The 27,011-nt window shown below is 39.1% G+C and overlaps 1 protein-coding gene across 1 annotated transcript in view; it reads left to right on the forward strand.

Moving 5' to 3' along the window:
* The first annotated feature begins 3,661 nt into the window (after window positions 1–3,661).
* Window positions 3,662–27,011, forward strand: part of TNFRSF11B (tumor necrosis factor receptor superfamily, member 11b) — a 36,672-nt gene continuing 13,322 nt past the window's right edge. The window contains exon 1 of the mRNA XM_006879478.1: window positions 3,662–3,847. Coding sequence (XP_006879540.1) covers window positions 3,662–3,847 — 186 coding nt within the window. The remainder of the gene's footprint in view (window positions 3,848–27,011) is intronic.

The raw sequence follows: 27,011 nt of genomic DNA on the forward strand, positions 1-27,011 counted from the left end.
AGTGTGGAGAAGTTCAACTCATCAGTCAGAACAAGCCCAGGAGTCAAGCGTGGAAAAGACCATTAATATGTTCATATTAATTGTTCAAATGAAAAAATACACAAGAGCCAAAGTACAAACTTAAATATATCCCACTTGAATTTAGAGACCATCTCAAGAATAGATTTGATGAGCAGATATTAATGACTGAAGATCAGACAAATTATGAGGTGACATGAAGGACATTATACATGAAAAAAAAAAAGTGTCATTGAAAAGACAGGAAAGAAAAAAACCAAAGCACAACAACCCAAAACCCCAAACACACCACCCACCAAAATACATGTCATGAAGAGTCTGAAACTTGCTTTCAGACATGTTGTTGTTGTTGTTGTTATGTGCCATCGAGTCGCTTTCAGACACAGCATTGGTAAAACGAAGTGAAGAAAATAATGAAGTAAAGTATTAGAACACTAGATTTAAAACCATAGAGTGAAATCAGAAGTCTTATAATGAAATGTGCAAAGGCTCGAAGTTAAAAATTTAAAACGAAAAAGCATGCTTAGCCTATCTCAAGCTCAAAGGTATGGAGAAAAAGTCAAGGCTTGACCTGCAGTGTTGAAGGATTCTGTGGACAAAATACTAAGTGATACCGGAAAAATCAAAAGAACATGGAAGGAATAAACAGTGTTATTGATCAAGAAAACCTGGTTGATATTTAGCCATTTCACAAGGTAACATCAAGTTCTATTAACTCGATGATGTTAAAGGCAGAAGGCTAAGTGGTACTGAAAGCACTGCTGAAAATCAAGGCTTCAGGAATTGACTGAACACCAGGTAAGATGTTCCAACAAGCATATGCAATGCGGAAATCACTCCTTTTTAATCTATGCCATGAAATTAGCAAAGTGGCTGCATAGCTAAATGAATAGAAAAGATCCACATTTATGCTCATTCCAAAGAAAGGTGATCCAACAGAATGTGGAAAGTATTGGACAATATGGTTATTATCACCCAAGCGTCGAGGACTCTCCTTCACAGGGTCGCTATGAGTCACCTGTGACTCGACGGCACTTAACAGCAAGTCAGGTTTTACTGAAACCAGTTAACAAATGACTGCAGTCGTCAATCAACAGAGAACTAATATAAATTCAAGCTAAATCCTGAACAAACTATGGAACAAAAAAATTACATTGTTGATATTAGATCTTAACTAAAAGTACAGAACACCAGAAAGATATTGCTTGTACTTACTGATGATGAAAAAAAATTATAAGAATTCATAAGAAATTATAGCTAATATTTTGAAGAATGGAAATTTCAGAAGAGTCAATTGTGCTCATGTGAATCCTGTATATAGACCACAAGGCAACGTGGTTTAAAGTTAGAAGTATCAAGATTGTATTCTTTTCATCATACTTACTCAATTTGTATGCTGAGCAAATATTACAAGAAGTTGGACTATAGGGGGAAAGACTATACTTAACATTAGAGTTAGAGGAAGACTTATTAACAACCTGCAATACAAAAATAGCAAAGCCTTACTTATGTTAATTGATGAAAACAAAAGGACTTCAAGTAGTTACTGATGAAGATCAAAGACTTCAGTATGAATTTACACCTTAACATAAAGAAAATAAATTGTCACAACTAGATCAGTAAGTAACATTACGATAAATGAAGAAAATAGTGAAATTGCCAAACTTTTCATCTTACTTAGATCCATAAGTAAAGCTTATGGAAGCAGCAGTCAAGACATCGATCATGGGGAAATTTGCTGCAATAACAGAGATCACTTTGAGGACTAATAAGATACACCTGACTCAGGCTGTGATGGTTTCATTCTTTTCCTTTACACTCAGAACCTGGACAGTGAAAACGGAAGACTGAAGAAGAATCAATCCCTTCGAATGATAGTTGGGTGGAAAATACTGAACATACCATAAACTGTTAGGAGGATGAACACATCTGTCTTCAAAGGAGTGTGGCCAGGATGCTCCTTAGAGGCAGGGATGGTGAAACATCCTTTTGACATGTTATCAGGACGGAATCAATTCCTGGAGCAGGACATCATAGTTGGTTAACTAGAGAGAAGGTCAGCAGGAAAAGAAAAAAAAAAAAAAGACGATCAATGAGATGGGTTGACACACCAGTTGCAGCAATGGGCACAAAATTAGTAATACTGGGAGAGGTGGACATTGTTTTATTACGTTGTACATGGAGTTGCTCTGAGCAACTAACAACACTAACAACACTGTGTCTTGAGGAAATTCCTTAATACAAAACTACTACTTAGGAAAACAAAGTGACTTTTAATGTTACAGTGTTTCAACATTACAGTACGAACATTTATATTTACTTGAGTCTCACGGCACCACCATAGTACCTCAATTTGTAGATGCCAAAATTAAAACTCGAAAGTTGAAAGACTTACCATTGTGTCCTACTCACTAACCTTCATTGACTAATTCACTGAAGATATTGGCATGCTCTTACATTCAGGTCTTGACGACACGATAAGGTTAAGACCACCTGCTTCCTCTAATTTACAGAATGGAAGAGCTGACACACTTTTTCACCAAGTACTTTGTTGGGTCTACAGAACCCCTTTAATCTGCTCTTGGAACAACATCCATTTGAAGAAGCAGATGCTCTGGTCCCCTGAGGACACATTTGCGCCCCAAGAGTCTCTAGCCTTGACCCTTCTGCTCTTTAATCTCTAATGCAGAGAAGACCAGGGCCATCTAAGGAAAGGACAAAGGTGAATATTTAGCTTCTGTTTCACGGCACTGTTGGAAAGGTCAGCTATGCAGTGACAGTCTAGAAAGTTCTAAAAGGAAAAAAAAAAATCTCCTGAAACCAAAGTTCTGATGGCAACCTTAGGGACCCCTTGACTATCAGCATGAGGAGCAGGAATGCATAGAAGCTATCAGTCAAGTGGCCAGGTGAGCCTCAAGGCCAAGGTGGTGAGGCTGGAACCTATTATGCTGGGCTCTAGGGGTGTTGGTGACCGAGAGGCTGTGGTATAACTTTAGAGAGGCATCCACACAGGCCAGAAATCCAGTAAGTGTGTACACAGCTTCCTATACATGTAATTGACATTATCCTTTCCGTTTCCTCAGTGAGAAAGCAAATGGCAAACTCACCAAAATGTGCAGATACAACACAAAGACTAAACGCAGAGCCTTCAACACAAGCTCTCTGAACCTAGAAAGAATCAGATAACCGGGAGGATGGACACTCTCAGCTTTCTCCTCCAGAGAAGGCTCAAGTGTCCAGATGCTCCCAGGTGCCAGCCAGGCTCTAGGAGGCCAGGCTGCCCGAAAACAAGCGCGCACAGGGTTCCCCGGGCCCAGGCCGCCCACCGCGGGGCCAGGCTGCCAGAAGGCGGCCGCTGGCGGGAACCCTCGGCGGCTTGGACACAGGGGCCGCCTTGTTCTGCCGGGGGTGGCTTTGTCCCCTCCCAGGGCCCTGACGTCCCCAGCCCGCCCCTCGCCCCAGGCGAGCCTTTCCGCTTTGACTCGGAAAGTGTTAACCCTGGAGCTCTCCAAGCCCCCTCCCACCCCCCACAGCCAGCCTGGGGTTTCTAAAAAAGAAAGGTGCTAAGTTACATAGAGCATAGAAAAGAGTGATCAAAGGGCCCGCTGAAGAAACTTCCTGTTGCCGGACGCTATATAACGAGATGCGCACAAGGGGTGCACAGACGCACCGGAGCGCTCTCCGCCGCCGCCTGAGGTTTCCCCGGGACCGCAATGGACAAGCTGCTGGGCTGCGCGCTCCTGGTAAGTCCCTGCAGGACGAGGGCTGCCGGCGCTCTGGGCTCCCATCGACCTGCAGACCGACGCCCAGAGAGTGCCAAGCCCTCCCTGTTCGGGACAGAGCTTTGGGGCCCGGCTGGAATAGAAAGAAGCCCACTCTCCAACTCTAGGGATCTTACTGGAAAATTCCTTCAGCGTCTATGGAGAAAGGGAGAGAGATGAGGTCTAGCTTTCCCCCTCCTTCAGTGGACTTTATTAATGTTATTTACTTTCCTCATCTCTGATTATTAAAGCCCTCTTTTCATCTAAAGCCCTCATAGAGTTGATGCTGTCTTCGTTTAATTGAATTGGGCTGTTATTTTTATTGGCAGTGAAATGGTTCCTTAGAATCCAAGTAAGTTGGAAGGAGATGCCGGGTTTTACTTTTTTACAAACTATTATAATTAGCATAGGTTTTGAACGCAGTGAATATATAATGCTTCATTAGCTGAATTCTCTACTTATGCAAATGTTATGGGAGATTATGAATAATTAGCACCAGAGAGAAGATCTCTCTCTCACACACCCACAACATCCTTCTTAACTGTACAATTTAACATTTTAATAAACTTTCATTATTAAAATGTATTATTCCGGTGTTGGTTTCAATACTGGGATAATGTTCATTATGTGCCAAAGTACGCTTAAACAGTTTTACGTTCAACTCTGTGTAGGTGTTGTTAACATGCTACTTGGAAAAGATAAAAATCTCTGACTTGGCTTAGCTTTTGACCAATCAAGTCATTAAGACTTCAGTGGAGGCTGGTCTGTGACCAGTGGCTTATTTCCTTTGTGCCACTGTAATGTTGAACGCATTGAGTTTTGAAGGAGACTTTCACCACATAATAGGAAACTCCTTTCATAAGCTGAAACTTTTGTGTTATGAAAGTATTGGAGGAAATGTTAGAATTTCAGCCTCCAAAAAGTGCATGGAAGGTAGGTGGTCTTCTAGTAAGTCCCTGGAATACACAAACACAAATAAACAAAAAGATAACAAAATCACTAAAGAAAAAGTAGGTTGGGTAGGGTATGCACATGTAATAGGTGTGTGTGTATGTGTGTATGTGTGTGTGTGTGTCTGTGTGTGTGTCCCACTGTTGGTTTTATAATAGCATGTCCATTTACATTGCTGTGTATTATTCCACTGTATGAAACACCACTATGTATTTAATCCTTCTGGGTTTTGGCTATTGTAAATTGTATTAACATTATAATGCAGTGATCATTAATTCTTCCTAACTCTATAACTCCTTTAATAATATAATCATCCTTATTGGGTTTATGTGTTGTTGAGTTGGAACCGACCCATAGCCGACCCTCCAGCAGGTTTTCAGAGGCAGTAAATCTCACAGGAGGAGACTGCCTATCTTTTTCCTGCAGAGAAGACAGTGGACCTAGAGTGCCTTCGGGTCGGCAGTGCAGCTTCTTACCACTAGGCCACCAGGTTCCTAGGACCTGTTCAATTTCTGTATGTCCACTAACTAATACCTATACCTAACAACAACTGAAAAATTGAAAAATGTTATTTGTATATTGTTATTATTCCTAGATGCCATCGAGTTGACTATGACTCATAGAAACTAAACCATATGAAAACCAGAGTTAAACCTTCCATATCCTTCCCCATCCTTGTGGCCGCTCTGCTATGCCAAGTCCATAGACATATGGGCTTTTTTTTGTGCAGACAGGTGGATATATGCATAAATAACACTAATTTTAGATAATGTTTCCTTATCAGAAGAGAAGACCAAATATGTCTTGTGAACATAATGAATGCATTAAGTAAGGAGAATTTACAGTTTCTTTTCTTTAGTGTCTGAGGTTGGCTTCATTTAGAAATGATTAGAGATGGAAAACGTAATTTCACATAAAGATTCCAAACATTCTTTCATAATCACCTAGGTGCAGTAGTAAGAAGTGGAAGCACTACAGCTATTTAGAACTTTATACTAGGCATAGCATGTCCTTCGGTGACTTAAATGATTGGTGCGTTAGAGTGCTAAGTGAGAGGTTAAAGGTTTAAGTCAACCCAGCAGTGCCTTGGAAGAAAGATCTCTGATTATAGATTTCCAAAAGTAAGTCATGAAAGGTTTTCAATACCGCAGTACTCCTTTGCTGTGCGTGGTCTGCCATGAGTTGGACTCAACTTTGTGGCAACAAGTTTGGCTTATTTTTTTACCATACAGGGCACTACTGTTGTTGTTGTTATGTGCCATCTAGTCACTTATGACTCATAGAGACCCTATGTACAACAGCTATGAATCTTACCCTACCCTGTGTCAAACTTATTGTCTCTGATACACCTACTCCCATTACCCCAGTTCTTGAATCAATCCATCTCATTGACGGTCTTCCTCTCTTGTGCTGTCCCTTCACCCTCCCAAGCATGATATCTCCCTCCAAGGACCAGTCCCTTCTTACAACATGTCCAAAGTATGTCAGACAAAGCCTCAGAATCCTCACCTCCAAGGAGCAGACTGGTCTCACGTTCTCTATGATGAACTTGTTTGTTCTCTTAGCAGTCTATGGTATATTCAATACTCTTCTCCAACACCACAGCTCAAAGGCACTAATTCTCCTTTTATCATCCCTAGTCATTGTCCAGCTTTCTGATGCATAACAAGTAACTGCAAAGACCATGGCCTGGATCAGGTGCACCTTAGTCTCCAGACTGACATCATTGCTCTTCAGTACTATGGAGAGGTCTCTGACAGCAGATTTTCCCAATGCAATGCAAATATAGGGCACTAGAGGTAGAATAAAATACAGGAAGAATGCCATTCCTGTCCCCAGGATCCATACAGCCTAATGGGAAGCCAGATAAGAGATAAGTCTTTGGTGTAAAATGACCGTTATAAAAGGGACAATACTGGGTGTCTTGGGGATATGAAGAATCCTGCTCTCAGATCCTAGAAGGTAAATTACTATATCCTAGACAAATCAAATTCACTGCTACTAAGGCAATTTGGACACAGAATGACCCTACAGGGCCGTCTGATCATATAACTGAAGCTGGAAATATTTTTTTATTTTACTTTTTTTTGAGGCTAGAAATCTTTATATGAGCAAACTGCCCCATCTACCTTCTAAGAGTGGCAGCTGCTACAACGTTGAGCCAAAATTCAAATATGAGTGCCACCACCCAAAGGAGAAACCTCTGTTGTCAAGCTATTTCTCCTCAAGTTTTATTAATTATGTGCTTACAAATAAAATAAATCTAAACTAGCATGAGATTCTGTTATGTTTGGAGGTAAGTGCAGGCTGATATAAAGCTAATTGGAAACATAATATGGTGAAAATGCTCAGAGGAGGGAGAGGTAGCCACTGTGAAGTAGGGGAGGGTTTTTCACTGCTATAGGGAAAACCAGGACCTCTTAGATGGAATAAATGACAGAAGGCAAAATTATCTGAAGAAGTAGAATTCTAAGATCTACTTGTTATAGTTCAAAAAGTAATGCAGTGTTGTTAGAATTGATCTCATAGTGCTAATGGGCATTCCTGGGATATTCTTGAATGTAGGCAGGCAGAGACTGTTTGTTTGCAAGATGGAATAATAATACCACAAGTTATGTTTTTCATAATTGCCCAGGAATCCTCTACTATGTTGTGACTATGTTGGCCTCAGTCATGATTGGAACTGATGCTGGAAACTTCCCATTACACAGCAACAGAACCACTCATTGTATTTCTTAAAGCCAGACTCCACATTGATTTTATGACACTAAGAGTTCCTCCATTTGTTCTGTTGGCAGTCTGTGGGATATTCAGGGAGCTCTGTTGGCCTAGTGGTAAGAAGCTGTGCTGCAATCCCAAAGGCACGTGGTTCAAAACTACCAGCTGCTCCATGGGAGAAGGATGGGCAGTCTCCCCTGGTGCGATTAACTGCATCTGAGCTAGAGTTGATTCCAAATTGATAGAGAACAACAACATGGGAGATTCAGTACTCTTCTTAAAGGCAAGGGTGGTGAAATTTTGTCTCTGATATTTTGGGCATGTTGTTAGGAAAGGGAAAGTCATTGGAAAAAGACATCAAGGTGGGAAAGGTGGAGGGCCCGGAAAAGAAAGGAAGACCTTCACTGGGATGGATTGACACCATGATTGTGACAGTGGCCTTGAGCATATCAGTGATATGGAGGATGGTACAGGACAGCGTAAAGTTCAGATCTCTTGTGAGTTGTGGTCAGCTAGATGGCACCTAAGAGTAATAATTGGGGAATTAGGGGCTAGGTTAGATTTTTTTTTTCCAAAACACCCACTTCGTCTGTCTCCTATAAGATAATTCCTGTTAAAGGGGCTGCTGCTCATTTTTTTCCTTTAAGTGTTTATATTCTAGCCTACTCCAACAATGGTTGAGAGTGTATTTACTTAGCCTTTTAGCCCTTCCTTTCCCGCTTTTGTGTTTGTTTGTTGTTGTTGTTTAAAAGATTGAATCCACTGAAGTTTCCAGGAGAATCTGACATTTGCTTAGCCCAGAACACATCTGACGCCTTTCCTTAGCAACCTTCCTGGCTTCTGTCACCTAGCAACCCTTAGCTGAGTTCCTAATTTCAACCTGGTCTTTAATTTTACTTCTTTGGCTTTAACCATAGTTGTTAAATTCCTCTGGTTGAGAAGGAAAGCATTCTGTGCCAGATGTTTTATCCAGTTAGTTCTAGATGGAGAGCTATAGCAGTATCTCTCAAAGGGGCATTAACTACACACTCAAATAGCTTTTCTCTCCTTTCCACTAACTTGCCTGTGAGGCTTTGCTCTTAGCAACCCTCATTCCACTCCCTCTGCATCTTCCCTTCATGTGAAAGCAGTCTGTGAAAGGATTATTTTTTTAGCATCTCATTAACCAACAGTAGTTCCTTTAATCCAAGTTTCTCCTTTGCAGCCAAAAAAACCAGAACTGGGAGATATATTGAAGAGAAAGAGTCATCTCATAAAAATTTATATTTGCATTATCCAAGACCTTGACTAATGATGCCTGGCTGCCCCTTATGTTACTGCTCTGGAGCAGAGATGCCAAAATTATCAGTGTATTTATATGGCTTACCCTGTAGGGCAGTCGTTCGCAATCATATCAGACTTCTTCTATGCTCTATTATAATAAATAATTTCTAACAATCCCTTTGCTCCCCTGAAATGAAATTCCTAGAACATATATTTTTACCTCTGCCCATAATTTCTAAAAATCAATGTGCTGGCACAACGACATCGTAAAGGAGAAATAAAATCTAGGTAATTCATAATAAAAGATATGTCTTAGTTATCTAGTACTGCTATTCCAAGTGGATGGCTTTAACCAAAAGAAATGTGGTTTTTTTTACTGTTTAGGTGCCTAGAAATCCAAAGTCGGGGTGCCAGCTTTAGGAAAATGATTTATCTCTGTAGCTCTGAGATAAGGTCCCTGTCTCATGTTAACGTTTGTAGAGTCAGCATCCTTTGATGATTTCCATGTATCTTGACATCAGTCTTCCTCTGGGGGTCTAGAAGGTTCCTAGCACAGAGACCATGGGTCCAAAGGACAAGCTGCACTCTCAACTCTGCTCTTTGGGTGGTGGAGACCCTGCCAATCTCTGATTTCTTGTTTAATCTCGTATTTCTTAAGTTTTAAAAGGCTGGTTCAAGATACAACATAATGCTACAAATTATATACTGTCTCATTAAAGTGATTGCCACTAATATTGCCTCAGTCTTTCCAAAAAGAGGAAGATCCTTAACAAGATGGTTTGACACCATCACTGCCGCAATGAGTGTGAGCATGGCAAAGATTATGAGGAATGGTGCAGGGCCAGGGAAGATTCTGACCTCTGGTTCATAGGGTTGCTATAAGTCATAATTTACTCAATTGCACCGATCAAACAATGTCACAGAGGTCAGGATTTACCTCATTTAGGATGATCAGGTCAAAAGATGGAGGGTACTTATACAATGATGAGAATCATGCCATCTACATGTTGAAATACATGTTTGAACTACATGTTTGAGGGGACAAAATTTAATCTATAACAAAAAGCTTCACCAAAAGAGATGATGAAGCAGTCAATAATAGCATCTTTTTGTAGAGCCTCCATGAAGAGACCGTTAGAAACAAAGGCTAGAATGGATGTACTACATTGGTAAATTGCAAACTCTGAATAGTGTCGCCTTTAACACTGTGTTTTTTGGAAAGGGTAAATGAATTTTGCTAAAGTATTACAAGGTAGTAAAATCTTCTGCCAAAGAACTTGTTACTAAATCCTTAAAGTATGCATAAATATCATATAAAATGCTTTATATATGTTGTTGTTGTTGTGTACCATCTCATAGGAACTGACCCATCACTGACTCTCCTCCAGTGGGTTTTCAGAGACAGTTAATCTCTGCCCATCTTTCTCCCATGGAGCAGCTGGTGGATTTGAACTGTGTGCCTTTGGAATTGCAACACAACTTCTTACCACTAGGCTGCCACCAGATCTTAATCTCGCTCTGTAGATAGATCGATAGATCAATAGATCGAGATATATTCTGAATCTTCATCTGACATACATACTCTGGGCATGTTGCAAGAAGGGATCAGTCCTTGGAGAGGTTGGAGAGGGACGTCATGCTTGGGAAGATGGAGGGACAGTGCAAGAGAGGAAGGCCCTCAATGAGATGATGGATTGATTCAGTGACTAGGGTAGTGGCGATAGGTGTGTCAGAGACAATAAGATTGGCACATGATAGAACAGTGTTCATAGCTGTTGTACATAGGGTCACTATGAGTCGGAAGCGACTTGATGCCACATAACAACAACTATATATATATAATGGAGTCATTATATATATAAAATAAAGTCATTATATTTATTAAATGAAGTCATATGTATGAAGTGGAGTCATTATATATATAAAAGGGAGTATATATAAAAATGGAATGTATATATATATAAAGAAATGTATATAAATGGAGTCACTATATATAAATGGAGTCATTATATATGAGTTTATATTATATATTTCTTATTTATTATATACTATATATTGTATATATTATATTTATTATGTATTAATTATATTATATATTTAGAGAGAGAGGGAGAGAGTTAGGGAGCTCTGGTGGCTTAGTGGTAAGGAAAGGCACTGCATGAGATTCAAATCCACCAGCTGCTCCATGGGAGAAGGATGGGTAATCTCCCGTGTGATTAACTGTGTCTGAAAAAGTTGTGGGTCGGTTCCACCGAGATGGTACACAACACTAATGGAGTTGAGATCTAGGTTCAGAAAATACCAAATAAATTTTTCACTTCTATTTCTTCTTTCATTTGCCAGGAGGGAAGTGTGGAGAACATGAGATTATTGTTCATTGTCTAGAACAGCTAGTGTTTCTCAGTCATTTTACTGCCATGAATAGTGACCACTCTTGATTTCCAGAACTTCTCCTGAAGTGTAGAGTACCGAAATGCCAAAAAAAAAAAAACCAAAACAAAAAACCAAACTCCATGAGAACACGGCTCTTCATTTAGTTACATTTGAACTCCCAAGACACTAAATGAACATTAACTGAGCAAAAGAAAGTATAATGAGATTTGCTAGAGTAATAACACTATCTCTAGTCTTTCAATATAATTGAGCTTACTAACAAAGCAACAGTTTTATTGTTTGTTCTGGTTCTTTTGAAAATATGAATTCAACCTACTTAACAGTTATTTCTAAGTATTATTTTGTTCTTGTGTATTTTGATGGTTCATATGATTGCCTTTAAGAAGGTCCATACTAAAGAGAGAGAGAGAAGAAGAAAAAGATTGAGTCTTGTATATTGATCCTTGGGGGTACAATCTATGCTCAGCAGACAGAACTGCCTGATCTGTATCTGGGTGGACTGTAGTGCTAAATGTTACTGAGTGAAGAACCCAGTCATTCATGGTTTGAGATCAAGCGTTCTTTTCTGATTTGATAAATTTCATGTCTTAGTAAATATCCCAAAGGATTAGTATCTAGACACTTCTATCTAAATTTAAAAAAAAAATTGCACACAAGAAAAAGAAGAGATAGTATCTGAGTCATCAGCTCAGAGGTATCTTTAAAGCTGTAGGAAGCGATGATTTTTAAATAGAAAGAGATGAGAGGAAGAGGCAGTTCTGAGGGCCCATTTTTGGTATTGATAGTCCGGCAGAAAAAAAAATTTCAAATATGTACAGCCATGGTTTGAAAGGAAAACAAAAATCAAAATAAAACTTAGCAACCCACAATAGCAGGAACTCATGAATCGGAAATCCTAGCAACATCTGTAAACTATCTATGCACAGAGAAAAGAGTGAAGGATGGCCAACTTGAAATAGATACAAAGACAGTATTTTTGTGTGACATGTAATTAACTTTTGGAACTCAGTACCACAGAATATTCTGGGGTGACTAGCATAGAAAAGAATTCTATAAAAAGAATTCTTTTAGACAGTTTGTAAGGGGTAAGAATAGTATTACTACACATTAGGTCAGGAACTATGTGGTATCTACTCTCTCTTGCGTTTACCTGGCTTCTCTAAATTAAAGTCCTAAAAGGCCAGAAGAGTCTACAGACATACAAATATGGTTTCTTCCAACTACATGATGACATCCTTAGAGAGGCCTTGGATAAATTTTGCTTTTACCCCAATTTCTCAGAAGTCCCTGAACTAGCCAGACCGTGAGTAGAAGGAGGCAGCATTGGGGAATGAAAAAGCATTCTTGAAGATCTAAAAAAACCTCATGTGCTAATAATCATAGCCTTAATTTAGTACATTCCTATCAAGATTGCCGGTAGAAACTCACTACTGTGAAATTAGAGTTAGACTTTGTTTACTTCCTTGGAGAGTCCAAGGATTGCCTAACTTCCTCGAAATTCTTCCATAAAAACAAGAATAGTTGTTAGATGTCATCAATTTGGCTCAAATTCATAGAAAATATGTGTAAAATCTAACAAAAAAAACCCATCCTCACAGTCATTGCTGTGTTTAAGTCCATTGTGTCAAACCATCTCTGGGGGTTTTCCCCATTTTCATGGCCTATCACCTCTACCAAGAACAATGTCTGTCTTCACGTACTAGTCTCTCTTGATAACCTTTCCAAAATATATGATGCAAAGCCTCAATATCCTTGGTCCCAAGGAACAATCTACTGGCCCTTCTTATAATGCAGATCTGAAAGTTCATGGTAGATTTAATGTCCTCTGCCATTACAATTCAGAGGCATCAGGTTTTCTTTGGTCTTTACCATGGGGCAGCTGAAAATATCATGACTTGAGTCGGGTGCATCTTAGCTCACAAAGCGACATTATTTCTTTTAAACACTTTAAAGGAGTCCTTTGTAGCAGATTTGGCCAATGGAGTATAGGATTTGATATCTTGGCTGCTATTTCTAAGGATGCTGATTGTAGAGCCAAGTAAAATTAAACTCGACGTGTGGTATGACTTTCTAGTTTAAAAGGGAATTGATAGTTTTTAAAAAAACTCATCTCTAAAATTACAGCTTTATTACTTTCAAAATATTGCCTACTTTTCTTGAATATTCACGAAGAAGAAGGAGAAGATGAAAAAGCAGGAGGAGGAGGAGGATTCCTTAGATTCTTATTTCCATACAATCTATAGGTTGGCAGCACTGTCTCTTAGAAGAATCTTAAATAATCAATTATAAAGTGGAAAACAAGTGTAATGATTAGTTTTAAAGCAAGAGAATAATTCATCTGCACTTTGTGACTACCTTTGGTAAATTTTATACTCTGCTCTTTGATCCCAAACCTGGATACCTTTCCTATGTCCTATTGTTTTCTTGATCAGGAAACAATTTCTTTTATTCTTGGCAAAGGAGGACTATACTCTTTAAAAAAGTTTCACCCATTGTCAGTTTGTTCCAATCCCATCACTATCAAAAACAAACATGTAATTTAGGAATTCAATTGTGGGTCAGGGTGACAGTAAAACCTCTGCAATAGCAGACAGGAGGTAGGTACTCATTTCTTAGCAATGCTGTAGTCTCTGAGGTTCAATTGGTGACTTGCTTACTTTACTTACTTCTAAATGAGAGGCACATTGTGCAACGTGCTGGGATAACTGGAAGGTCAGTGGTTCCAATCCTCCAGCTGCTCTGCAGGAGAAAAATGGTCAGTTTCCTCCCATAACAATTTCGCCTCAGGAACTTGATGGAGGGTCACTGTGAATCAAATCAACTTGACTGCTGTGGGTTTGCCTTTTTTAAAAGAACTAGAGGCAGGAGGCAGTGTGGTTCAGTGGCAGAATTTTTACCTTCTTTATGTGGCCAGGCTTTGATTCTCATCCAATATACTTCAAATTAAATCCCACTAGATATAAGTCAGTAGAGATGTATGCGTTGCTTTAGTACTGACTAAGTTTTAGCAGAGCTTCCAGATTCAAATAAACTACGGGGGCGGTGGGGGGTGGGGAAGGAAGGGAAGGTCTGTCTGGTGAACTACATTCAGAAATCAATTCATGAAAACTTTATGGCTCATAATCTGGAACTGGTCCAGGGGTGGTACAGGAGCATGTGGGATCCTCCATGAGTTGAGACCACTAGATGGTAGCTAACAGCAGAAAACGAGAAGTGTTGGGCCTGATGACAGATGCAAAGTTGGCTCTAGATTACTATTGTATTCATATGAAGGGAAAAGACGACTATAATCATGCAAGACTCTATAATCACAATACTCAGACTTTACTTCTCTCTTGACTATACCAGATGACAGAAAATATTTAGAAAAAGTCTATTTTGTTTTATTTGTTAAGGTTTCATCCCACTTGGTTTATGAATAAGTCATTCTAAACAAAATTACTTAAACAAGTTCATGGAATCCACAAAGAGAACCTCTTTCAAAACATTCTCTACTATTAAAAGATGTGTTGTCTTTTTAAATTAATTTTTTAATTTAAAATTGATTTTCATGAAAGTTTACAGAGACTTTGGATTTCCATTCATTCATAGTTGAGTCGGAACCAACTCCTCCTAGCTGACCATCCAATGTGTTTTCAGAGGCAGTGAATTGCCTGGGAAGGAACTGCCCTCCTTTCTCCCACAGAGCAGCTGGTAGATTAGAACCACGTGCCTTTGGTTTGGTATGACTTCTTTTTCTGAGATCACAGATTATTCTTTTAAACCTAAAAATATTCCTATTGTCATACAAGTCCTTCCTGTGTTTAGGTGGCATACACAGAAGCTGTTAATACACATGATTTCCATATTCATTTAGTTAGAAGCCCAGTCCAAGATGTTCCCTCGGGACTTAATGAAGAGGTATAATTGTGGTCACTAGCAATCTCCTTAGACTCATTGAGCAGAATTTTCTTTGAATTTGTATTCACAAGGAAGTACTTGACAACTGCATGCTGCTCTTTGGTGTAAATGTCAAACCTTCAGGCAACCTTAGTTTGGCCTGACCATTAAATAATACACTTGAATAATACAGCTGGCTGATAGAAGACCTCTGCTCCCGTACTTTCTATTGCTTATTTCTTCTTTTAATGTCCAGGAAAAGGAAAAATTGGAACAAAAAAATAGCAAAACTGCTTTGTGCTGGATAAAAAAAATAGCAAAACGACATTGTGCAGAAGGCAGGATGCTGTCTATTGAGTGATTTTGTGGTTATTAGGGCTGTTTGGCAATTGTTCTTTGTTGCTATCTCTTACAAAATCATGATTAGCTTGTACTTGTAATCTTCTGCAAAGAAGGAAAAGGTAGAGGAAAATATGACTAGTTCTGACTGGTGATTTAACAGTTAAAATCATGTAACTCACTTCTAAATTAAAGCACGTTACTGATATGCATCCTTCCTGAAGCTTTTTGGCTTCTGTCTCCCTTTCTGTCACAACAAGCTCCAGGAAGTCACGATGTTTGTTGACATTTTTATTTGAAATTTAGTGCCCTGACGTCACTGGATATTGGTCTATTAAGCCCAGATTCCCTGGAAAACAGGGCATGAAGCAAAATGTTTGCCTTTAATATACTATACTGGAATGAGAATTTGGGGGTGGGGGGGCAAGAGTGAGAAGAAGGGGGAAGACTTTACTCACCAGCCCAAGTTAGCAGGTAGATAGGCAGGTAGATGGATGAATGGAATGATTAAGAATGGGCAGACAGGTCGATGAACAGTCATAGTGGATATGAAGTAGCTGGAACCCACCAGCAGCTCCACAGAGAGTGACACTACTTCCTTAAAGATAACATCTTGGGAGCCTGTGATTCAGTTCTACTCTATCTTATAATAGGATCTGGGTGAGTCAGAATTGATTCAACACCACGAGATCTTTTGCAGACATGCTTTTGGCACTCTTTATCATTATAAACCAGGACTTCTACTGTGTTTTGCATACATCACAGCACATAGTACATAGCGATATGTTTAACGCAGGTGGGACTTCGGGGGAGCGGGGGTATCTTCCTTTTCCATTCCATTTTATAACCACCAGGGGTTTTCTTTTCTAACTTCCTCTCAGCAGCTGCCCTTTCTCATATGGTAAACGAACTTCAGTGAGTGTCATTGTAAACTGAATGGTAAACTGTAACATTATGTGAACAATATATTATCATCAAAGACGTGAGCTGTGGAAATAAGATGGAGTTTAAAACAGTAACATTGAAAACTGTCTATTGCTTTGCCAATCCTGCGCAGGAAATCCTAGGAACTGGTCAACTCTCAAGACTGCCCTGGAGGGCCTGATGATAAAGGAGAAATGCAGCCCATCTTCCTGTCAAGTTGAGAAGTTTTCAGAACTGATGTCCTATCTCTAATTAGCAGAAGCCTAGGAGAAGAAATAATAAAATCTAGAAGCCAAAATTTGTTGTTGTTATGTGCCGTCAAGTCGCTTGTGACTCATAGCGACCCTGTGTACAAGAGCCCTAAACCCAGCTCTATCCTGTGCCAAGCTTATTGTCTCCAACACACCTATTCCCACTATCCCAATCACTGAATCAATCCATCTCATCGAGGGTCTTCCTTTCATGCACTGTCCCTCAACTCTCCCAAACATGATGTCCCTCTCCAAGGACCCGTCGTCCCTCCTTGCAACATGCCCAAAGTATATTAGATGAAGCTTCATAGTCCTTGCCTCCAAGGAGCAGCACAGTCTTTATCTGCCTTCTTGTTGTTGTGTACTGTCAACTCAGAACCGACCCTTAGCTGAGCCTCTGTGTGTTGTCGGAAGCACACAAGAGGAAATTGCCATCCTTCTTCCAAGGAGCAGTTGATTATCTACCTTAGGAGTGTTTCTTTCTCAGAATTGTTGCTAACCTATGAAGTATCCATTGTCTGTAAAACTCTTCTCACACAGTATAAATACACCATAAGGAAACACCTCATGACAATTCTGAGAGAGTCTGAACACAAACTAGATCCTAGTTAATTAATTTAAAAACCTTCAAACACCTGAACGAAATCCCTAAAGGAAGCAGTCATAATTAAATTTTTAAAGAAGGAAAAAACCCAATAATCTCTCAAACTGAAATATTTAGTATTGTGTAGTGTTATGCTAGTATAAAAATTTTCCATTTTTACTAAGTCATTTTAGTATTTTATCAGTATACCTTACTAAATATATTAACTGAATAGATTCTGCCAAATAAGGAATTACTTTGACGTCCAGGCACAACCTCAAAGTAAGCAGGTAGCTGGATGAGACAATAAAGACAAAGTTAATTTTAACCTAGAAAGAGTTCTTCAGGCCAAGTGAGTTTCATGTGAGTAAAGGAATGTAGAATTTGGCCCAGGGCTTCATCTAATAAATCAAAATTGTTTTTCTTTCCTTTTTCCTGTTTGCCCAACAATAGCTACTGGCCGCAAATCAGTTCTGTGGAGATGAACAGATTTCATTCATTTGCTTTTACTTCTTTACCTATAGACATAATCCCTGGTCAAACAACTGGCTTTTATGAAAATTATTAAGGAGTGGTAAAACTTCAGGCCAGAGAAATGGTAATTGTGGATAAACCTTTCACATGAACTACTTACCTTTTCACAAGTTTCACTTGTAAAACGAATACTAAATACAAACCATCTAGTATATCCAAAATGTCACGCAAAATGAAAAAAAGTTTTTGAAAATGTCCTCCTTAAACAAATTCTGCCATCATTATCATTTTACAGAAGACCAAAGTGTAACCCATTGTGTTGTCTTTGCAAATTTGTCTACATGGTGAATCTGTGCTTGTACAATCCTCTATAATCATCATTACTCATAGTAATGTAGGGACTTCTGATGGCCTAATGTGTAAGGGAACTGCACTGATAACTGAAAAACTGGCAGTTCGAATCTGCCAGTGCTTAATGAGAGAACAATGCACAATCCCTTCTTGTGATTTATAGCCTCACAGCCCAGCAGATTGACATCTATGCGTTCTGACTTAATGATGACCAGTAAGTACGCATTCTCTGTATCTTTGAAATTGAACAGTATGAAACTGTGTTGTTACTAAGTACCATCCAGTCAGTTACATGTCACAGCAATGTTCTATAAGAGAGAACTTAGCCCATGCATTTGTGTGACTGTAAGCTTTATGAAGGTTTTAAGGTCTGACTTCTCTAGGGCTGCTGGGTAGGTTCAAACCACTAACCTTTTGTTTACAGCCTACTGCTTAACCATTGCTTCTTACAATGAAATTAGATATATTGCTTACTCTCTAAGGATAAGATGGCATGATAGACATTTAAGGATTACAGAAGCAAACACTTTTCTATCTTGGCACTGTAAGCGAAGTCCTGGACTACCTTGAAACCTTTTACCTAGGTCACAGAAATGACACCAGTAGGAACAATACAGAAACTGATTTAAAAAAAAAAAAATTAGAGATACTTTCCCTGGAAACAATGGGGAACATTATAGATACTCAATTAACAACACATTTCAAATGTGTTACTTTCTACAGATTAACAAACTTCTAGATGCTCCAGAAATTAATCGGATTCAAAGTGTCTCCTCGTTTCTAGTTTAATTAGTATGTCTAAAAAGCCTTTGACTTACCTGGAGGCTGATTCTTTACCAAGTTTATTCATGTCCCTTTAATAACTTGAAATACAATAGTTACATGAATGTAGGTAAAATAAAGATTGCTGCCATTTTGGAAAGGAGATAATGGTACCGGGTTACTAAGCTGGAGATAAAATTGAGTTTGGGACCCAGGTATGCATATTCTACACCCAGGTTTCCTGGCTAAAAGCGCTCTTGTAAATTCACAAAACTAACTGATCTAATTCCCAAGCCGAACACTTCTCAGAACATTTTATTCATCACTAACCATGCAGCATTTTACTCGAAGCTCTGTGACAATAATCTTGATGGTCCCAAGAGCTAACGTTTTTATTCTATTTTGATCACAGACATTTTTTTCTTGGGCAACACCACCCTCCCTTTCTTCATTTCTCTCCCCATTTACGTGCTCATAGCAATAAAAACTGTGTCCTTAGGTCCATCTGTCTTGGGATCCCGATTCGTAGGTCCTTTTATCTAGTACATAACACCATTTGAGTTTCATATGTTCAAAACGAAATTTGTCCTCTTTCTCCACAACAGGAGTTTCTTCTTATTGTCTGTAATTAATGTTAACACGACACACCTGGTAATGAGAAGAGAATTAGCAAATAGTTAGAATTCTGAGCATACTCTGCAACACCTTCTTCTATTGCTACTGCTCCCCCAATCCAGTCGGTGAATATATCATTATCTAGCTTTTCCTCCCCTTCTCCATTCCCATTGCCGGAGTTCAACCCCTTATCAATTCCAACCTCTTCCCCTATTGAGTCTTATTTATCTTTCTTCTCTCTCCTGCCCCCACTGTTGTTCAGTGAATTAAGAATATTTTACATCAGACTGTTTTCAGAAAAATGTTTGTGTAGAAAAGGAACATTAGTTGTATTCAACTTCAGTTCTTAGCAATCTCAATAAATGTTTATTGAATTGAATGAATAAGTGAACTATTTCACAAATTAAGGAAAAGGGGGAAAGAACTACACTCTTAAGACCTGGAAAATCAATTAAATAATTCTCATAGAAGATTTTTTTCTTTCTGTCTCTCTCTCTTTAATAGCCTTCAGAGTTTATACAAGAGATCTTTAGGAAACTCGCCATAATTTATGTCCTGAACATTTCCTTTCTTGGCTAAAACAAGCTGTAAAATGGCATGGTTTCCAAACTGACCAAAAGTTTAGCTAACTCTGGATAGTCCTCAAATAGTTCCTTGTGGCAAAGATCATGACGAGAGATCACAAAAGGAACTCCCAAACCCAGTGTTTAATTTAGGCGTTGTGTGGGCTTCTTTTTAATGAATTTTCCATAAATGGAAACCCACTAGGTCACTCGTGGCTCTGCATAATTGAGAGAGCACTTTGAGATGGGACTGGCTACATTGCAGAATTCCTTGCTGGAGGAAGTGTATACTTTTAATCATTCAGAAAAACTAGATACCAGTGGAGGGTGGGAAGTAGATACCAATGGAATGCACTAGTCAAATAACCTATTATATGAGAAATTGCCATCTTGGCAGCTTTGGACAAGATTTCGTTTTAGAATGAAGAAAGAAAAGGTTTTGGTTGAGTTTATACTTCCTTGAGAATGAATGAAAAAATATGTACGATGAGGTTTACAATAAGCACATTTGAACTGTGCATGAAGAACATAGGTTAATTGAAAGTGTTTGGTAATGATAAAGGATCCGGCCAGAAAGCAGTATTATATAGCATGTGCTTTGAGTATTTTGCCTTCATTAATTCTGCCTCCATTAATTACTGTGCCTAGGGACAAATCAATGGCTCTTGATAAACTCATTTATTATATCTGATCGAGGTTTAATGATAATAATGCTAAAGCATTCTAAAGTAGATATTAACCAATATATTATAATATTTGGTTATGAGTCCATTACCTGGCACAGAGTAGTTTAATACATACATTATTTCTGCATGGACTGGAGAGAACAGAATCCCATCTTCATTCTTCCTTCCCCCACCCCTTTCTGTCTGCATATCCTACCATAACATTCAACTTCCTAAAGGTGAAAAATCACATTCAAAATTGTATGCATGTTTGGGACTGAGGGTTAGAGAACTAATCAAATAATCAGGTCATTTAATCAGAAAGATATACATATTAATTGTAAATATATTCTTTTTATGTAAACATTTAAATGAATATTTATTCAGCTGTATTTTAAGGTATAGTTTTTGTTGGACTCACTGTCTGCCATTCTTCCATTTTCATTCTGGAACTTAATAAAGACACTTATGAAACAATTCTTACTAGAGACACTTAAGAAATGAAGTGGTTATATAACTATTCTAATTTTGTTTTTTGTTTTGTTGGTTTTGTGTTTTTTTTTTTTGAAACTGGCTCACCTATTCCAATTTCTTTACTAATATTTTACTTTATGGTTCATCTTTATTAAGTCATTCAAAAATTATAGTAGTTTTAGAAAAGATAAAATAGGGAGCTCTGGTGGCCTAGAGGCAAGAAGCTGCACTGCAGTCCTAGAGGTAAGTGGTTCAAATCCACCAAATGCTCTGCTGGAGAAGGAGGAGCACCTCCTCCTGTACCAGTCAGATCCAATTTGACGGTACACACAAAAAAATAATAAAATAAAATTATTTTTTTTAAAAAAGAGAAAATAATGTTACATTCATATTTATTTATTTACATAATATTTAATTCAAGTATCTAATTCTAGCAAGGGAGCTCTGTGTCCTAATGGTAAGAAGTTGGCTGCAATCCCAAAGGCAAGTGGTTCAAGTCTACCAGCTGTCCCACAGGAGAATAATGGGCACTCTCCTTTCATGCAATTTTCTGTTTTGAAAACCCCCTGGAGGATTAGCTGTGAGTTGGTTCCAACTTGAGAGCACGTAAAGGCAACAATTATAATGGCGAGTTCTTATAGCTATGTACCATTGAGTCTGATCCAGCCTTCAGTGCATTTTCAGAGGTGGTTCATCGTCTGGGAGGAGATTGTCCATCATCCTCTTGTGGAACAGCTGGTGGGTTTGAACCACATGCCTCTGGATTGGCAGTGTAACTCCTTACCACTAAGCAACGAGAACTCCGTGTAATGAAAAGTACTACTAGCATAAGCAGATTTAGTGATAAGCATACAATTGACTTTTGTTAAGCATGCACTCCAATGGCAAGAGCAGAAGTGAGATGGCCAAAAAGATAGAGTTGAGAGTCCAGAGCACGAAGCATTATTTGATTTTACAGGGTGAATGAGATAAATTAGTGGACAGTCAAAGCCATTTAAGTGAGATTGGTAAACTGAGTTCTGCTCTGAAAGGGATTCCACAAGAGACTGGTCCAATTGTTTTCAATTAGATAATTAGCCAATGAGTTGTCCTGGAGGACAACTAATCCAACCGACCCACCTCCTTCACCTACTACCATTAATCACCAACATCTGCTAAAAACGAGACAAGGGAATGCTAGCTAGCATTCACTGGGTTTTGGCTGAATTTGAAATGGAAAATTCTTTAACACTGTCCAGTGTAAAAATGGAAGTCAGTGAGAGGACTAAAAGCATGAGAAATGGAGTGTTACTTTTCATTTCAAGAAAAGAGCCATGGGGATTTCGGGAAGAATCCTGGACTGGTGAGAAACGTAAGAGTAGAGGAATTTAGTAGTAATTTCTTCAAACGCAAAGGATCCATATCAAAGAATGGGCAGACAGAGAATGGGAGGGACATTAAAGAAAAAAAAAATGAAAGGAAAGTTGCATTTTTCTTCAAAAGTCAAAACACAGTGACCTCTTCTGTATTAAACACTTTCGCCTTATGTACACATACCTCTCCATGTGCCCTAGCTTTTGCTGGTCTTCACTGGCAATTATTTAGAGACTTTATTTTGCACATACATTCTTTTGGTGCTCTAATTAGATTTTAAAACTTATTAAAAAGGAGACAGAGCAAATAGTCAGATGATCTATCACAAAGCAACTTTTTTTTTTGCTGCTTCTCCAGGAAATGCAGTTGAAGGTAAGAGAGGTCTGAGTTGAACCACTCAGTGCTAGTAGGCTTGCCTTCCTCTGTCCAGTTCCTGGTTCCAGTCACCAGAAATTCCGTGTGGGAATTGGGGCTAACCAGATGGAGATCTAAACATCCAATTTTGACCACACACAGGTCTGTCTTTTTAACCAGAGTGAAAAATTTCAAATAAAACAAAGACCTAATTGAACTTGTAGAAAACAAGTCTATGGTTCTGAAAAGCTTTCTGATTTTTGAAAATATGTACACATGTTCTCTGTGTAGAAAGACATTGCATTTGTGAGATCTCTGTAATCCTTAAGTAAACCATATATATTGTTGTTGTTGTGTACCATCAAGTTGGAACTGACCTAGAGCTGACCCTCCAGTGGATTTTCAGAGGTAGTTAATCACACGAGAGGAGATTGCCCATCCTTCTCCCAAGGAGCAGCTGGTTAATTTTTCTCTGTAAAAATCTTTCATCTCATCTTGCCTGTATTTTGAAAAAAATTGCTACAGATTCCCTAAGCATGGTTTCAGGAAACCAAAAATCCCATGTCCAATACCTAGAAAAATATAAGCACTACTGGTGTTTGAGAATGGAGGGACGGCGCAGGAGAGGAAGACCCTCGATGAGATGGATCGATTCTGGGAGTGGAGTGGTGGGAACGAATTTGTTTGAGACGGCGAGGTTGGCACAGGATAGAACGGCATTTAGGGCTTTTGTACATAGGGTCACTGTGAGTCGCAAACGACTCGATGGCACATAACAACAACAAACAACTGGTATTTGTGGTCCCATCTTGTCTTTCTGAATCTCCTGCAGTGAGGAACACAAGACCATTCTGTTAGGTTTTCTAATACAGCCTAATCACTTCTTGGTAAAATGGAAAATAATCAGCACTGATGAATGTAGGCGGATACCTGCTTCATGCTGCAACAGGAAAGGGGTGAGTGAGCAGGGCCGAAGGGATCTCAGGACCTCAGGCTTTATCAGCCTTATGGCTTATTCAATAGTGGCATGCAAGACAAAGGACTTCCCATGGATCTCTGAGTCAGGCCTCTTGAACACCAACAGAACCCTCAAAAGTGGCTTTCCAAGAAAGCAGAAGCCAGTAATAGGAGGAAAACAAGTATTTCTTCCTTGCTTGTAGGAGCCTCTATGAATTGCATTGGGCAGTTCCTTAGCATGAGGATTTTAGAAACATTTGAGCCCGCTCTGTACAAGGGCCTTTGACAGCTGTTTCATGATATAATCAGATGACCATCTGGCAACAAAGTGAGTCATTTCACCCTGCTTACTTCCTTTTTAACATTTACTATTATTTATAACTTTTTTTTTTTTAGTTACTTACTTTCTACCTTTCTCCTCAGACTGAGCTCCATGAAGGCAAAATCTATGTTGTTTTGTCCCCAGTGTCTACTAGATTCTTACACAATGCATGGTATGAAGTAGTTATTGTTGGTGTGTACTGTCAAGTTGTAACCAACTCATAGATGACTCTCCAGAGAGATTTCAAAGGCAGAAAATCCCACGGGAGGAGAGTGTTCACCTTTCTCTCACGGAGCAACTGGTGGTTTTGACCCATGTGCCTTTGGGTTGGCAGTGCAACTCCTTACCTCCAGGCCACCAGAGCTTCCTTACTGGTACAGAATAAGTGCTTACTAAGTATGTGGTGCTTCATTTAGTAAAGCCAAGATCCCAGTCAAGGGCATGAACATACTTTCCCCAGAAACCTCCAGCTCAAGAGCATTTCCCAAGATGACTGAACCCGCCTCACCTTTGCACTTTATTCTTGGTGTTGCTTGCAAGTCCTTCCATCAAAACAAGGTTTCTCTTTGAAAATTGCCCTTGGTCCTAAATATTGTGTAACCGGGTGAGACACCTTGTTTTTAATTTTGGTTTCATGATTCATTTTGTTGTTGTTGTGTACTGTTCAGAACCAACTCATAGCTGGCCCTCCAATGAGTTTTCAGAGACAGTGAATTTTTAGATGCATGAGCGCAGATTGCCAGTCTTTCTCCTGTGGGGAAGCGGATGGGTTCAAACTGTGTGCCTTTGGATGGGCAGCACAACTCCTTCCCACCAAGCCACCAGAGCTCCCTAGTTCATATTGTTATTGTTATTGTTATATGCCGTTGGGTCAACTACAACTCATAGCAATCTTATGAATAACAGCTCTGAACTTTGTCCTATCCTGAACCGTCCTCACTATCTTTGATACAGTTGACCCCATTGTCAGTCCAACTCATCTAGGGTCTTCCTCTCCTGTGCTGACCCTCTGCCTTTCCAAGCATGATTCCTTCTCCAAGGGCTGCCCTCACTCTGGCAACATGTCCAAAGTATGTGAGACAGATTTTCAAAATCCTTACTTGTCTTCAAGAAGTATCTTGTTTTCATCCTCTCCAGTTCAAATTGTTGTTGTTGCTAATTGCCATTGAGTTGAAGGCGATGTATAGTGACCCTATAAACAAAAGACCTGAACACTTGTATAACTTTCATTGTTTCTCCAAGTTCATAGGGTTTCCAGAGGCAAGCTATTGTGGAAGTGGATGTCACTGTTGCTTCCAAGCTTGTTTTAATTGGGGAGCTCCACCAAACACTGTCCACCATGGGTAACTATTATCACACTTGACATATCAGCAATCACAGTGTTTGACATCACAGCAACCATGAGTTACCTCTGTACAGCAAATGGACAGACCAGTGCTATACCACTTAGAAGAATGTTTGACCAAAACCAAAACCAGGCCTGAGGGCCACAGATTAAAATCACCTACCTTTGGCTTGGTAACATCACTTTCTGTCCACTAGGCCAACTTCATATTATGAAGTTCATACTAGGACAGTTCATATTAGATTCAGTCAAATCTGAGATTTGTCATATTTCATTAAGAACCGAATAATAACCCTTAGTTTAAAATGTTGAAATGCTTTTGAAACAGCAGCCATTCCTTGCTTTTGGCACCTCCAATTCAAAGGGAGTGTTGTTTGTCTAGTTCGGTGTGCTTTTGGCAGGTCAGGGTTTCCAGTGAGATTTACTGAGTTGTGTAAAGAAGAATTTGGAAGAAATAATGATTGTGTTTGGACAACTACTTCCCCAAAATCTAAAAATAGTCTGTGTTGAGCTCTCTACCAAATACAAACAATGAAAACCAAACAAACCATCCCAAGCACACAAACAATGCTGATATTTGTTGGTGAGTTTGAATTTCCCATAACCTAGATGACAACTACCTTCAACATCTTTTCTAAAAAATTGATTTTAATGAAAGTTTACAGAGACTTTGGATTTCCATTCATTCACTGTTGCTCTCTTATCCCTGCTGACCCGTGTCCCCGCAATTTGCTTTTCTCTTTGAAAAGTAAAAGAAAAAAATATTTTATTGTTATTCAATCCCTACCCCCCAAGTCCACTCCATTATGCTACCTTCATTCTGGACTCCTGTCTTAACAATAATATCTAATCATCTTTTGAGACCTACAGTACGAGATTGAGTTTTCACATGGAATAGGCCTTCCAAGGCCTCTTGCCTATAACATCCATTCACAAACCTCTTCCTAAGATTTTTTCTTTTGAGGTTTTGTTCCTACAGGTGAAGTGAAGGCCTGTCTTCTACCTGAAATTTTCCTGACTAACCTGAAGAATGATTGTCTTTTCATTTCCTAGAATTGACTAGTCTGTGTGTGTAAAGACAAGACTAGCAATTACTCTGGAAAGAACGACAAGCTTTCCATTCTAGAGCTTTTTAACGAGGTTGGGTTGTGTGCTTCATGGGGACAAACACTGTATCTTATTCACCAGTGTCTCTCTGGTGCCTGACACATAGTAGGCATTCATGACATAGCTGTTCTGTGCATAAATGGGTGCGAGGAATGGCTGTTCACCTCACTATCTTTTGGGGAATGTTAATTCTTAGAATGTGAAAGCTAAGACATAATTATTCCATCCTACAGTAGTTCTACAGGTCTACTCAGAACGGTATCATTTAAATTGTAACCTTACCAACTTCTTGTCCGTGTTTCCAATCACTTCTATGTGAACTTTTTTTACATATATCATTTTATATAGTTTATTCATAGTTTGTTGTTGTTGTTGTTGTGTACCATCTGGTCAGGACCTACCCATAACTGACCCTTCATCAGGTTTTCAGAGACAGTAAGTCTCATGGGAGGAGATTGGCCATCTTTCTCCTGCAGAGCAGCTGCTAAATTCAAACCACATACCTTTTACTTAATTAGCACAATTCTTTACCACTAAGCCACCAGAGCCACTATTATAATAATATTATAATTTTATACAATAAATAAA

The sequence above is a fragment of the Elephantulus edwardii genome, unplaced genomic scaffold, assembly GCF_000299155.1.
Source record: "Elephantulus edwardii isolate Elephantulus edwardi_28Jun2011 unplaced genomic scaffold, EleEdw1.0 scaffold00003, whole genome shotgun sequence".
In the NCBI taxonomy this organism is placed as follows: domain Eukaryota; kingdom Metazoa; phylum Chordata; class Mammalia; order Macroscelidea; family Macroscelididae; genus Elephantulus; species Elephantulus edwardii.